This window comes from Phacochoerus africanus, chromosome 11, assembly GCF_016906955.1.
Source record: "Phacochoerus africanus isolate WHEZ1 chromosome 11, ROS_Pafr_v1, whole genome shotgun sequence".
NCBI classification, from domain to species: Eukaryota; Metazoa; Chordata; class Mammalia; order Artiodactyla; family Suidae; genus Phacochoerus; species Phacochoerus africanus.
Window position 1 is genome coordinate 74183550 of NC_062554.1, and position 16497 is coordinate 74200046.

A 16497-nucleotide genomic window follows, 5' to 3' on the forward strand; every position below is an offset into this window, starting at 1 on the left:
TGTGTCATAAATATTCTTTGTGTCAACTCAATATTTAATGAAAAAATTGAAATCTTCCAGGTGTAATTACTTATATTTAACAGTTATGTGGATATAAAATGAATATGACATGGTTCCTACTCTGAAGGACTTATAAAATGACTTAAGACTCTGTCTCAAAGTGGGAATCTTATAGTACTTCTTTAAAATTACAGATTTCTTCACCAAGCCTCACATGTGCAGAAACAATATATGCACTGTACATGGCCTAGGATTGTGGCAGTTTGTGGGAAGGGTTAGCTACAATCAAAGCTGGAGTTGTCCAGTTTAAAGGTGCCAGGAAAACTAACGTAAAGACTTTATAGGAGTTCCCGTCATGGCGCAGTGGTTAGCGAATCCAACTAGGAACCATGAGGTTGCACGTTCAGTCCCTGCCCTGGCTCAGTGGGTTAAGGATCCAGCGTTGCTGTGAGCTGTGGTGTAGGTTGCAGACGCGGCTCAGATCCCGCGTTGCTATGGCTCTGGCGTAGGCCAGCGGCTACAGCTCCAATTCGACCCCTAGCCTGGGAACCTCCATATGCCGTGGAAGCAGCCCAAAGAAATAGCAAAAAGACAAAAAAAAAAAAAAGACTTTATAGAGTCTGGTATTGTAGACACTTTGGAAAAAGAAACTGCTGCCTTGAACCACCAGATAGCCACAATGAGGAAAGGAGTAGCATTATTGTCCCTTAAAGGAAATTGTAAATTGAGATTGTATTTATTATTAATCCATAGATAATCCATAGAAATGTCATCAGTGATATTTTTATTAGTTTTACTTTTTCATTTACTATAAATTCTATAATTTCTGGCTCTCTTTGATAAACTTAGCATTTTTGCGTCATATAAGTCAGTTTTTGTATGAATACACTGTATTTTCCAAGATTAAATTAGTTGAAGCATTAAAGAATTATTAACGTAATGATAACAAGTGCTACTTTGGTCATTGTAGTTGTCCTCTTTTGCAGATTAGAGATTCAGGGAAATACAAATCTCTTAGTCTCTTCCCACAGTTCTGCTGGCATCAGAATAAGTGCTTCATTGTTTCCTTGGCAAGTAAAATGAAACTCAAGGAAGCCTGCCAATTTGAAATTGCAGTGTGACATTTGAATTATAGAGGTCTGCTTTGGTCTGTTGACTGTTTAGTTCTGGATCTCAGTGGGAAAAATAGAGATCACTGATTCCTTCCTCATATAGAATATATTTATCAAAGAATTAAAGACAATGGCATTTATGTCTTAGTAGCTATAATTTATTAAGAGGAGTTGAATTAATAATATTGAATTATGGAAAAAATATACTTTATACTCCCAAGAAGCTTGATATTTTGCTGTGGAAGCAATAAATGTATACGGTAAAGAATTTAAATCATATTCAGGGCAATCCGTCAAAAGGTCAGATAACCATAGTGTAAAAGAATCATCAGGAGTTCCTGTCGTGGCGCAGTGGTTAACGAATCCGACTAGGAACAATGAGGTTGCGGGTTCGGTCCCTGCCCTTGCTCAGTGGGTTAACGATCCGGCGTTGCCGTGAGCTGTGGTGTAGGTTGCAGATGCGGCTCGGATCCCGCGTTGCGGTGGCTCTGGCGTAGGCCGGCGGCTACAGCTCCGATTGGACCCCTAGCCTGGGAACCTCCATGTGCCGCGGGAGCGGCCCAAGAAATAGCAACAACAACAACAACAACAACAACAAAAAAGACAAAAAAATAAAAAAAAAAAGAATCATCACAGCAAAGGACATACAAAAGTAAAAGCATGAATTTGAAATTCATGGTTTCAGTTTTTATTTGCAAGAAGTTGTTCGTTGTTATTATTTATTTGTTTTCTGTAACCAAAAAGCTGGACCAATATTGGTTGTACCCAAGAAATAAAGAGATCAGTTTACCTGCAGAGCAGAAGATATAGATAGGAAGGAACAATGATTGGAAAGTCTCTGAAAAGGTAAACTGAATAATATCATAGGGACTTGAAAAGACATTTTTTTCCCCCATTAAATAACAATTGGGAAACAGCGCTTTAACATTGTTGAGGCATTGACTGCCCTTTGTTCTGGACTGTCTGTCCAACTGTTTATGTAGATAGCAGTTTTGGAAGATGGAGGTAAACTTTCCCTCTGGAGCAAGGATAGTAATACTCACTGCCTATTATGAAAGATGTAGGTTACCATACCTGTCTGGGTCTCTCTTCCCAATATGCCTACGTGTCCAGATACTCTCTCACACTCTTCTCATCACTCTATGGAAAATGTGGCTTGAGGTACCAGCATAAAAATCATGATACTCTGGTATCAACTAGTATGAAGACCCATTCTGGGTTAGAGGAAGGTCCTGACCTTGTTCAGACGACAGTTACAGGAATATATACTGACATAGAGCATGAAAAGAAGGAATTTGTCATTTGCATAGAAGCCTGTTGAATCCTTAGAACTTTGTCTGGTTTACTGGGGAGATTATGGGACAAAGGACATAATGCTAGTTAGAGAGAAATAATAGTTGAGCTGCCTTTTGACTCAGCCTCTTGTGCAGTTTATGACACCAACTTTAGATTCACTCAGAGTATAAAATATCTCAAAGTTTTTTGCAGTGAGTCTCGACTACTATAAAAGAATATTGGCCTATCAGGGAGATTTCTTTTAGATAGACACATTCTGTGAGAAACCAGAGATGATTATTTGGGTCCTAGCTGGTCTATAACACTGATAAAAGTGTAAAATGAGAAACTGCCCCAAAACAATCTGGATAAATTCTTATGGTCAGCATTACCACTTGGAAAACTTCCCCATCCCTTGTGTTCAAACCAGACTTATGGTTGGACTCCGGATTGAGATGGACTCCATAACAAGTCAAGGATAAGACTCCAGAATCAAAACTCCATGAAGCTAAATGGGTTGTATCAGTAATGATGGCTCACCTTATATATAGTGCTTTATGGGGACTGTAAACTTTCGAAGTTTGCTTAAAACATAGTAACCACTGCCCTGCTTAAAACTGAAAATGAGCTGATACTTATTACATGAAATTAAATTACTGAATTCATTTGAATAATTGAAGATGAATTATTACAGCCCCTTCTCTCTGCCTCCAAGCCTCTTGATCCCTCTCTTTCTACTCTGACCTCAGTTGCCTTAGGAGAAAGATGGCTAAGGATCAGGCTCAGATAGATCTCTTTTTCCTCCATAGAGACCAAATGAACCTCTTGAATACACTGGGAAACTCAAACTTTATGGTTCTGTGGATACTGGCTCACAGAAGACCTCACCCAATCCCATAGTGAGAAAGGATATCCAAATTTAACTGATGTGGTTTGGGCAGAGTCCAAAGCAGGAAGGGAAGCTAAAATGGCCTTTTGAGGGTGGATGGGACCTTTTTGGCAGATGCAGTCATACTGTTATAGCTTCTACTGCTAAATCTGTGATGGAATTGATGTGTTATTATATGTTTGCACTTTTTTGTCCCATTAGTGCCAGTGGCAATTCTCCCACCCAAGGATTTCCACATGTAGAGAAGTGATAGTAGGATATGTAGATCTTTCTCCCTGTTTTCTTCCAGATGGTCCAGCAGAAACAATATAGAGTCCCAGGAAAGGGGTACATCACAGTTTATTTAAACACTTGATGGCTGCCACAATACTCAGGCCATTTTCCAACACAACTCTGAATGCAGCAACCAAAAAAAGAGGGGTTGGGGCAGCTAATTAACCTTCTACTAAGCCTTATGGAAACTGAAACTGAATGCCTGATCCGTGGAGGCCTTGTCACTCTCTGGCCTAATATTTTTCATTTGAGATGGGTCAACTCAATATCACTGACCAATAAGGTTGGAAGAGCCCAACAAATCTTGTTAAAAGAAAATGATAGATTCAAGAAAGCTACTACTCTGGCACAGCAGCATGTTAGATTTACAGCAGAGGGAGCTCCCATGTTGAATTTCCTTGTTAGCTGTTTTTTCCCCTTTTGCAAAAACTATTTCTTTGTAACATTTGAGAAATTTCAATAAAAATTTTAATTAGAGAAAATATGAGAGAAAAAAAGCCCAAGTAGCAGCTTTTATTTTTGGGAAACTTTGTCTGCTACTATGCCTCTTAAAACAAGGCCTCTAACTCACTGAGGCCTCTGGTTCATAGAGGTTTCCTTAAATGCCTGGGCTTATTTCACTGATGATTCAGCTAATATGTCAATTCCATCTACTAGGCTTTCCAACCTCAGCACCAGTTATGCAGACCCAAAAATGAACATGGTCATTTTGCTCACTGGGCAGAACTCAAGGTCATACTTATAACTCTGGCCAACACTCCTCTTGATGAATCTTGTCATATTTTTACTGACTTTTGAGCTGTTGTCAATGTCCTGTTTGGTCTGTCACTTGGAAGATTACAGATGGACAAATTAAAGTTTAGGATAGAAAACTATAGAAACAAATTGTGACAATCGATCAAACCCTTTGGGCTGTTCATGTAGCTTAGGGGTGGTCATAAGAGGCCTTCATATATTTTTTTTGGTTTTTTTTTGGTTTTTTTGTTTGTTTGTTTTTTGCCTTCATATATTTAAAGAAACTATAATTATCAGATCATGTAACCCTCAGGTGACTTTCCTGGGGGAGAGCTGATTTATTATTTATGTACATCCTGTGGGAAATTATTCTCAAGTTTGGAGTCACTTAATTAGATAAGGTGGTTCAGAATTTGTTCGGAACTTGAGGTGATGTTATCAAAGACACCATCTCAATCCTGGAAGGCACTGAAGTCAATCTGAACTCACTGGCTGTGGTTGTTATGGATGATAGAATTGCCCTGAAATCTAGATTTCCTCTGTGTGGTCCAATGCCTAGTCTGTGAAATCACTGATAACCGCTTGTGATATCTGGGTTAGTATCTTAGGCTAAATGGAAAACTCCATAAAAAAGCTTAAGGATAAATCCACCTGGATTTCTAAAGTAGACCTTGATGATATATATGGGATTTGTTTTACTAATAGGGTCTGGAACTCTGGGGCATATGATTAATTTCAGTATTGCAAGTTGGACTCATTCTGCTGCTTGGAGGTTGTTTTTTTTGTTTTGTTTTGGCAGCAGCAGAAACTGAATTTTTTAAAAAGTTTTATTGAAGTGTAGTTGATTTAAAATGTTGTGATAATTTCTGCTATACAGTAAAGTGATTCAGTTATATGTCTAACCATTTTTTTTTCAGATATTTTTCCCACATAAGTTATCACAGAGTACTGGGTACAGTTCCCTGTGCTATATGGCAGGTCCCTTTTGACCATGGAGTTCTTTTAGTAGTGGTTTTAATTACATGCTATGAGATAGACTGAACAGATTTGGTCCTGGCCACTCTTGGTCACACTTACAAGTTTAGTCAAAGGAATGTCATACTCATGCAAATTCTCAAGATGCCAAGATAGTGTGGAAATGAGAGTAGATATTGTTGGGAGACTATTCTCCCATGGCTCTCTCACTTCTCTGCATGTCTTATAAGCAGAGGCACTGATGACCTTCAGATTATTCTTTCATGATATTTGTGTAGTGAACAGACTTAGAAAATAGAGATGATGTCTCTCTTTAGTGCAGGTGACTTGCTTACTGCCCAATAAAAAAAAAAAAAATTGAATTTCCTAAGCTCAGAATTCTTCACAGAAGACTTTATGGTTACACCTGCTGCTTCATTTTTAGACCATGACAGTATCCTGGATTTGAACTTTGTTTGGAAGCCATTTCTTAATTTTAGAATCAAGAGTTATCAGATCCATCTAGTCTTGGTTGCTGTCTGTGTAACAGTCTGTCAGTTGATTTCTATTTGTCACATTTTACTATAAGTAGCAAGAAGAAATCAGGCACCTTCAACACTTTGTGGGGAAATCCGCTTAGCTAGATGGCTCAGTTCAGCAGGGATGTTTTCCATGATCTCCTTATAGAAGGTGGTGATGTCGCTAAGCTTTCTGCCTCTAAGCAAGGATCGCCTTTCCAGATTTCCACTTAGTCTTTTCAAGGCAATTCAAGCCACTTTTTAAAATTTGCAAATGTCATTTTATTTATTTATTTTTTAGATGCATCATTTTAAAAATTATTATTATTAAAATATAGTTGATTTATAATGTTTCATCAAGTTCTATTGTACAACAAATTCACACCACTTTTAACATAGTCTTCAAAAGCCTCCCAACCTTCATTTCACTTCCTGTTTCCAAACTTGCCTGTTTTTCTGTTTGTTATGGCAGTACTCCCTTGCTATTGCTGTTTAACAAATAACCACCAAAACTGAGCAACTCAAAATAAGAAATATTCACACATTGCAGTATCTGTGGGTCTGTTTAGCTGGATACCTCTGATTCCAGATACCTCACAAGGCTGAAAATAAGGTTTCAGCCAGAGCTGTGGTCTTGTAAAGGTTTACCTAGGGGAAGATCTGCTTCTGAGCTCCCTCATAGCTGTTGGCAAAATGCAGTCCACTTCCAGGCTCCCTTGTATGACTGTTGGCAGCCTAGGTCCTTGCTGACTGTTGGTCAGGAACATGAGTTCCTTGTACTGTGGGCCTCTCCACAGGGCCACATGCAACATGGTGGCTTGTTTTGAAAGAGCGAGAGGACAAAAGAGATGCCGGTCATAGTCTTTTTGTGAACAAATCTCAGAAGTGACATCCCATCACTTTTGTTGTATTCTGGTTGCTAGAAGTGCATCAGTAGATCCAGTCCACAATCCAGGGTAAGGGATTATACAGGAGCATGATTAACCAGGAAGAAGGGATCATTTGGGGTCATTTTAGAACCTGCTTACCATAGAAGTAAATTGAATCCCTGCTTTTAAGGGGTATATTTTTTGAAAAGGAAGGTGGGGGTACTAAAGAAAGCTTTACAATTCTGTAAAACTAATTCTAATTTATGAATGGTCTACCATGATTGCCAGAAATTTTTAAGATGGGAAAGATTAGTCTAAATTGTTACAAAATATTTTATAGGCAGTCTTAAATCTGTCTGGTCAGAATCTTAGGAAAAATAATTTGCCAGCAGTATTACCAGTGACCTGAGGAGTTGAGCATCTAAAGGCAGGGAGCACAAGATGACATCAGTAATCTAGTTAGAGATTTTAGATTTTGTGTGTGTGTGTGTGTGTGTGTGCCTTTTTAGGGCCACATCCTGAGGCATATGGATGTTCCCAGGCTACAGGACTAATCGGAGCTGCAGCCACTGGCCTATGCCACATCCACAGCAACACAGGATCTAAGCTGCATCTACGACCTACACCACAGCTAACGGCAATGCCAGATCCTTAACCCACTGAGTGGGCCCAGGGATTGAACCTACATCCTCATGGATACTAGTCCAGTTCGTTACTGCTGAGCCAGAACGGGAACTCCTAGATGTTTCTTGATTTGGTGACTAGACACTAAGTATGGAGTGAAACATCAGAAAACATTCTGAGACCAAAGACCGACAAGAAAATTTTAAAAGTGACTTGATAAATGAGAAAAATGAATATATAGCTCTTGGGCTCTATATCATGTTGGGTGTTTTACATATTTTATTTCTTTGAATCCTCTCAGTACCGTATGAGATTGGTGTCTTTTGCACCATTTTGTAGGAAAGAAGGTCACCAGAAGATACAAGCTAAATGATATGCCCACTATCATAAAATTATGACATCGTTCTTTTCTTTTTGGGGGCCCTGGTCTCTCCAGCCCCGAAGCCATGCTCTTTTTTGTTGTGCTGTTCTGTGGCATTGTCCTGGAGAAACTAAGATGGTGAAAATAATCATAATCAAAAAGTCATCCAGGCCTTTTGCATCCTCTAGGCACTATGATCAATGCTTTGAATTTATCACTACTGGAAATTCTCCCAACATCCTCATGAAGAAGGTGCTATTATTCCCAATGATGTCAAAAGACAGTAAGTGGCCCAACATTACATAAACCAGGACACACAGAAGTCAACTACAGAAAAGGGAAAGAGAGATGCCTTTGGAGAGAAGGAGATGCTTTTGCTGAAAGCCATCTGGATGGTTGGCGCAGATTTAGGAATTTTAAACATTAAAGTGTTAGTTTGAGGTCTTTCTGCTCCAGAGAAAAAGCAGCTCTCTTCTTTTCTCCCACAGAACTGAGCCTGAAAATATATATAACCAAATTCAATTCCAGTAAACAAATTCCAACAAAAACTGCATAATTAAGGCTATTTTTATGATTAGCACCATTTAGTTTCCCTGAATTTACCAGAGCAAACATTGCTACAGAAAAAATTACTGCTAATGGTTGAACCTAACAACAAGAGAAAAATCCCCAAAAGGGTCATTTAGGCCCCAGCTGCAGCTGTGCTTCACTATATTTCTTGCTTGAAAGCTGAGAATTAACAGGAAAATCAGGTTCTGCTGTGCTGTGCAGATGTGGCTAAAACTGTATTAATTTACTCAGCAAACATTTGTTCAGTGCCTACTCTCTGCCAAGCAATATGCTAGCCACCCCAGGATTACATGGAGAGAGTATACCTGGCACTCTCATGGAACTTACAGTATTATGAAGTTGTTGGGAAGAGAGTTTTATGAGTGATGTAAGGCAAAGTTTTATGAGTGATATAAGGCATGTCATGGAAACACAAAGGAATGGATTAAAAGAGTCTCGAGGCAGCAACTTCATAGGATGTGCTAACATAGATAGATATTCAGGAGAGGGTTGATGAGTGAGGAGAACAGAGGCCTGGAAGTTTTCTTGGCCTTGGGTAGAATCCGGTATCTACTCCGGATACAAGAAGAGCAAGTTTAGGGAAAGGAAGTGTTTTACCTCAGAAGTGACCAGTTTGTTTTTAAAAGATTTCATACGGCAAAGTGTTCTTAGACTTTATAAGACCAAAAGTTAGCAAATGCTTGGTTACAGGATACAGATTTGGTAAAGCTTTAATCTATTCATGTTATATTGCAAGTACCACCAGCAGCGATAGCAGTGATCACTTATTTTGACCATCTGCCCTGTGGCTGACCTTGTGTTGAACACTCTACAGGCACTGTTCAACTTAATGTCATGACAACCTTATTATACTAAGAAGCTACTTTAATCCTCACTTTATAGATGAGGAACTTGAAACTGAACTCTGAAAGCTAACTTTGCCAACATCAAGAGTCAGGATATGAACCCAGAGCTTTGCAACTTCAAAACCAAGATGCTTTCATTGGCCTCCACTAGACTCACCACTGTAACAGATACTATATGTTCTTTATGTAAAACCTAGCCTCAGATCTAGGTTTCAGATCTCAGCCCTCTTGAGTATTCAAGGCTCTAATATGTGTACATGCTTCTACTTCTGCCAGAACCACCAAAAGAGGCAAAACCTGTCAACTGTACTTATTATTGTAATTATGTATTTTAAGCAAATAGTAAGTGCTCTGATGGAATAAGAGTATAGTATGATATCTATGGAAATAAAATGTTTTGCAAAGATTCAGTAAAGAAACTTAGATGTGAGAAGAAAATGTAAAAGAGACAAACCATAAAAATCTAGAAGAATTTTGTACTCATTTTGCCTTGCAAGTATCTTTTTCATCCATTTTAAGACACTGCATAAGTTCTATAGATTCTATGCTCTGGTTGTGGTTTATATAAAAAAGAATGCATGAAATATCAATCAGCATGCTCATGAGTCAGAACTTTTGAAGGAGACCTCTGCACTCGCCCAGGGTGAGCATATTCTGAAAAGAGGAGAGGAACTTCAGAGCTCACTGCAGGAAGGTGCAAGTCTTCACAGTGATAATGATAATGACGAATGGTGAATCTCAGCACAACCAGATTGTGCACCAGGCACTTCGGTTGGAAAAAAAATGAAAGGAATATATTTCCTACTTTTTTTCTACAAAGGTTTAGTTCTGTAGACTGCAAGCCTACAGAAGAAAGAACATGAGCCTTGGGATTTGTTAGATGTGTGGCCTCAGAAACATAACTAACTGACCTTGGATAAAGTTTCTTAGACTCAGTTTCCTTGAGTAGACATGATATAGTTATACCTCTATCAGTTTTTCAAGACACATGCAGCACTGGGCACAGAGTAAGTTACAAAATAATCATTATTCTTTTTTGACCATTTTTGGGGAAGCTATTAAAAAGTATGATGCAAATCAAGAAGGCAGACAAGAAGATGAAAAGGCAAAAGCAACCTTGCCTCATTTAAAGTAGGTTTGCTGGTTAGGACAAAGAACTTTAAGAGTCTCTGTTTACTTGAAAGATATTGAATCTTTCTAGAATAGGGAAAGAGAAGGACCTGGATACCAATGGAAATACTTGTTGTAACATGTTTTTTGGTACAACATTGTCCATCTTCGTCTGTAAATGCGAGGTTCAATCCAGTTTAATTTTGAGGTGTATGAAATTCTGCTAACATATTCCTTATAATTTATTTTATTTGCAGATTAATCTTAAAAGTAATGTCCATTTTCAACAAAGATATAAGAAACAGAAGAACACATATTCTAAGTCTACTAAATGTAACTTTTAAATTTCCAGATGTTTATGAGGTTCTGTAGTAAATCCATTTTTTATTCTAAAACCTGTTTAGGATGGAGGTGGTAAATGATCAGCAAGAGAATGGCAGCGTAATGTTAAATACTCTATCCAGAGCCTCTAATAAATAATAAGTAGAATCAAGACAATGAAATACACATCTTATCCTCAGGATGCTTATAAGACTAATATGAAAGATAAAACATTAGTAAATGATAAGATGAAATGAAAGAAAAATTAATTTTAGTAGAATTGCAGGTGATTTGGGTATTGAAAAGGAGGTGGACAGGAAAAGTAAAAAAATAAAAGAACCAAAAGAATTCTTAATAACTTAGATTTATGGAGATAATTTTGATGACTCAAATGGATAACAAAGCAGAATTATGCTTAAAGGTAAGAATTGCATATGTTGTATAAGCCTTAGTCCTATTATTCACTATAAGGAGTGTTAAAAAAATAAATGTGCTAGAATACTGCTTTCTCAGCATATGACTTTGCAGTGCATTTTCTTGATATTATTGAAAACTTCCTTAGCAGGTTATAGGTATTACCAAGTAAATGCATTTGGCATTCTTGTATTTATCCCTTTAAAAATATTTAGGGTCCTTTTATACATCAGGCTCCCTCTTAGGCATATATTTCTGTTCATTCCCTTAGACATGATAAAGAAGTGTTTGTTTTCAAGCTGGCAACAGGAAATCAAATTGTTCAACTCTTAAATTTAAAATATGCTGCATTGTCATTATACTTTAAGATCTTATTGAGTCATTCATGATATTCATCATTGATTTGATATAGAAGTGAATTTTATGTACCTGCCTTAGGCCTTCATAATAAACACATGGCTTTGCTGCTGATTGTAACCATAGGGTTAAAAATAAGCATAGTTTTATATCTCTAAGTCAAAACTTTAGGCAAAGTAGTTTGAGATCATGTTCTTGCCAGGCTTGCTGCATTCATATTAATTAACATCACTGGGATTTATAAAGTACCTATTAGTTCTAAAAGCATATATAAACAAGAGATAAATTAATTTACAAAATATCATATGTCTCGAATTAGAGCCCTTTTAAGGTTTATAGGATCTAATCATGCCACGAATGGAAGCTATCCTGAACAAACTAACCCCCACTGTGAACTGCCTTCCTCTTTGCCAGTGCCAAAGACATTTCGAATGGTATTTAGAGTTTAGTCAATTTCAGACTGGTTTCTGAAGACTCCTAGAATCCCAGGTACTGAGGAGCCGTATAAGATCAAGATACTCAAGGCCATCCACCTCTTTCCTTTTCAGTCAAAGTGTCCCTGATTCTATTTCTTGGGAGAAGGGGTTCTAACTAACGTTAACTAGTTTGGAAAATCACTACTCTGTGTGAAATATACTGAGCTTACTTTGATACACAAATGCCACCAAACTCAGTCTTCATGATCCTAGCCTTTGTGTGAGAAAGAGTCTGAGGATGCTGAGACATCCTTTGTTCATCATGGTCAGTGGCCCCCGGATTCCTTACTAGATATCGTGTCTACTTCTGGGCACCACAATTTAAAAGAAATGTGGAGAACTTGGGGCATAGTCAGAGTACAGGTGTGAAGACAAATACAGAGATTGAGACCTATGAGCAAACTAGAATTATTTTACTTTGAAAGAGAAAAGTTAGAATGGCAGTTTAATAATGGTCTTCCAGAAATTAGGAATTATTACATTGAGGTTAATGACTGGATTTCCTTCATGTGTAAACAAAGAAATACAGTTTTAGCTCTAGCAAAAATATAGTGTATAATCAAAAGAAAAAATAGCAATCAGATGCTAAGGCTCTTTAATCAAAGAAATAGATCACTTAGTATGCTATTTATGAAAAAAATTTTGAAGTCAATATGAATTTCTATCTCTATATATTAAATGCAGTACTACCTGAAGGAACAGGGTGAATTAAATGATCTTTGTTTTTCAACCCTGTGAATCAGTTATTTTATTTTAAATTATATCATAAGGTATAGATTTCAAACAATTATTTTGTTGTTTTTAAGCTTTATTGCAGTATAGTTAACTTAAAAGGTTGTGATAATTTCTGCTATATAACAAAGTGACCTAATCATCCATATACATATATCCATCCTCTCTCAGACTCTTTTTCCCACATAGATTATCACAGAATACTGGGTAGAGTTCTCTGTGCTATACAGCAGGTCCCCATTGGCCAGTCATTCCATATTCCTCAGTGTGCATATGCCAATCCCAAACCTCCAGGCCATCCTTCCCACCCCCCAACCTGTCCCCTTCTGTAACCATAAGTTTTTTAAAGTGTGTGAGTCTGTTTCTGTTCTGCAAATAAGTTTCAAGCAGTTATCTTTAATTAGAGCCTCATAGCCTGATGCTGTCAGGAGAGGAGCTACTTTCTAATAATGTTAGTAAGGAAGTTAGTGGTGCGGAGGAGTATTTATTCCAGGGGTGAGGAACTCAAATACCTGCATGGGTCTGTGGATATCATGAAGGAGTGAAGCTAACAGCATAGAATAATGGAATTATGGAAGTTGTGCTCTATTAGAATGTGACCCATGTAAAGGGACAACCACTGCTGACTCTGGCCAGTTATCATGTCATAATGTGCCTATATTACCAGCTCTTTGGCTTTCTCAAGGAAAACTGGAAATCTAGACTCCTGGATGATTTTTTTTTAACATTGACAAAATGCCGAGATATATAAAAGTAGTACAGTACAGGTAAAGCAAGAACACCTGTGTTGGCTGTAAATTGGAAACCTTTATCCTTTAGGTCACTAGTTAACCACCACATTAGTTAAACAAACCAAACAGCGGGAGTTCTGTGGCACAGTGGGTTAAGGATCTGGCATTGTCACTGCAGCAGTGAGTTGCTGCTGTGACACAGGGTCAATCCCCTGGCCCAGGAACTTCCATGTGCTGTGGACACGTCAAAAAAAAAAAAAAAACCAACAAAACAACAACAACAAAAAAAACAGAGTATATTGAACTCTAAAGCATAGCAGAATTAATCTACAAAGCATTTTTTGGCTTAATTAAGGTCCCTTCCAACTCTATGAAGCTTTTGGTCTCCCCTACCTTCTTCCCTGCTCTCAGTATCAGATGTCTTATTCATTACAGGTGATGAGAATTTATTTTCCTCTGCAACATAATTTTATTTAGTAAAACCATCAAATGCTTAGATTGGAACAAAGATTTTGTTGCTTTACTAAAGATCCTGCTGATGCTGTTAGAGTTTTAGAAATGTACTTACACATGTCATAGACATGTCCCTCTGGATCTTTGAACTAACATTTGTTTATAACATTGGCTGCATGAAGCATGCTCAACTTAAAAGCCCACTTAACACTTCTACCATATGGTGATCTATTTTATTTCTCTTTTATAAAATATTTAAAAATAACCCACCTCCACCTGGGTAAGGACAGCTGGGTTTCTGAAATACCCTTCCTTTCAGACAGGAGAATATGCCACAGATGAAGAGGAAGATGAGGTAGGACCTGTTCTTCCTGGCAGTGACTTGGCCATTGAAGTCTTCGAGCTGCCTGAGAACGAGGACATGTTTTCCCCTTCAGACCTGGACACAACCAAGCTCAGTCACAAGTTCAAAGAGGTAAGTTTATTCTCTGCAAAATATTTTTCTATAGCTGTCCATTTCATTATTAAGTATATACTTTTTGCGTGGAAAGTGTTTTAAGAATAATCAAAAGAAAGCCTTTTAATAACAGGTTGTTTTGAAGCTCATTGAATGTCAAGGCAAAAGTTAAGTAGATCTCATTCCACAATCATTAATTTAAATGCTTGTTATTTTTCATAGTGACAATTTTTAACTTGTCTGTTCCATAATTTCAAGCTATAGCTTAAATGGTCAGTTTTTGTGATAAGTTCATGTTGTATTTTTAAAGTTTTATGAAAGTTTTGGGACCTAGCGATAGGCTTTTCCTGACGGCAGTGATTTCTATAAAGACTTCTTAAAATTCTTTTCCTAAAATAGACAAGGTTCCAATAGGAATTAGATGATATACCCAAGTGGTTTAATTGAGGAAAATTTAATGAATGAACTTTGAACAGAGTTAACAGAACTACCAAGAAATTGTGCAGTGTACAGGGACCAGCAGCGGCTGGAAGCTGTTGCCATCTTTTGGCTTAATGGTAAAGAGGAAAGAAATTACCTTTTTTGGAGGAGGGCCATGCAACATCTGCAGCTTTGTAAGATGCAGTCACTGCTAAAAACTACATTTGGGAGGCAAGGGTGATAATGTACCAAGAAAGACCCTTCTCTTCTTCTGCTGAGCCATCCCCTTGGCCTAATATAGACAAGAGACCCTGGGAAATTTCAGTCTTGAAATCTAAAAAGAGTAGTCTTCTGAGGTGGGAACTGTCAGGAAAGGGGCAGGAATGGATCCTGAGGGAGCAAATGCAGATAACCATAATAAACTCTCCTTCCAAATTAACTTCTCAGAACCCCAGCATGTGAAACAAACAGTGATGCATGAGTCCCCAAGCATTTTACTCCTCATTGTTTCATGAACATCCTCCGTTGTTGAAGACAAGTGTGTCATTATTTACAGCCTCTCCACAATAACCCTGAAGTACCAAGCCTTAAAAACCACTGTTCTGTGGTTGCAAGTCTCTTGGGGACTTGACCACATGGGGAAAAAAAATTCTCTTGTTCATGAAAAACAAGGTTGATAATTGCACTTACAATTTCTCATTTTTTTATAATTCCTAATTTCAATGTATATGAGTAGGTCAATTTTATATGTTTTGATGTTATACCTAACACATCTAATACATTGACTTACCTTTTTAATGCATTATGTCAAATTTATATTTATGACACCAGTGTCCAAGTGAATGTACTTTTCAAATATAAGTTTTTATTAAATAAAACAACTTATGTTCATTATAGAGTTTTGGAAAATACAGATTTGTATAAATGCCAAAAATCACTTATAATCCTAATATTGTGGTATGTGGGATTATACTGTGTTAATTCCTACTCTTGATACTTAAAACTATATTTTTAGGATTTTCCCATATCATCAATATTTTTCCGTAAATGATGCCTATTCACCATTCTTATGAATCTTTTATAATCTTTAAATTACTAAAAGTAATATATTAATATGTTATCCATAGGATAATTTCTCACAGTGGGATTTTTAGATCAAAGAATATGAATATTTGGAGGCCTTGTACTTAATGCCAGGTTGCCACCCGAAAGCCTTTTCTTGGTGATACAGAAATTTATTTATTTCACTTAGTGTGTTGAAAATGCCCATTTCTCTTCCATATATTTTTATTAGTCAGGTTGAACCATTTTCATGTATATGGCTCCCAGAGTCCTTGAGGAAAAAAACATGGGTTTTTCAGATGATTTACGACTATTCCTAGTTCTAAATCAGATAGGAAATCTTGGTGACTATTATATAATGATCAGAATTCCCTACAGTAGAAGTAGAAATGCCTATCTTAGGACCATTTCTTATGAAGACTTTCTAGATTAACTGATCTCCTCAAACCAAAGAGTAATGGAGAAAAAGAAAGTTCTTCTGTAAGAAGTGGCTGAGTGGGAGGAAGTGGTGTCATCTAGGTGCCTTTTTCTCTGAGGCTCTGATATATCCCAAGAATACATATTATCTAGAAGAGGTGATGAACTCTTTGGCTCTTTAAGAAAATTTCCTTGAATGTTGTAACTCTCCATCCACCTTTGAGGCAGTTTAGGACAGGTTGTGTAACCCGGCAGAAGCCTTTTTATACAGCTCTTCCCTTTTGCCAGGTGAATGTGACCCCTACTTTTTGGTAGATAATTGAGCTGGAAGTAGGGTACACATTGTTTTTATGGAAGCTGAAGAGCCTAAAAAGCAGGAATAGCATATGGAATATATCCTCCATTTTCTGAATTACGTCAAGGACTTAATGCTCCCTAAATGTTGTTTGAAGTGGACACCACGGTGTAGACAACTTTGTGATCTGGATCAAGGGTCGGCAAACTATGGCACACCAGCCAAAT

At 37.4% G+C, this 16497-nt stretch overlaps 1 protein-coding gene across 2 annotated transcripts in view; it reads left to right on the forward strand.

Moving 5' to 3' along the window:
* PPP1R9A (protein phosphatase 1 regulatory subunit 9A) overlaps positions 1 to 16497 on the forward strand; it is a 325008-nt gene that overhangs the window by 240163 nt on the left and 68348 nt on the right. For both annotated transcript variants that reach the window (XM_047752399.1, XM_047752398.1), the window contains exon 7: positions 13939 to 14094. In XM_047752399.1, coding sequence (XP_047608355.1) covers positions 13939 to 14094 — 156 coding nt within the window. The remainder of the gene's footprint in view (positions 1 to 13938; positions 14095 to 16497) is intronic.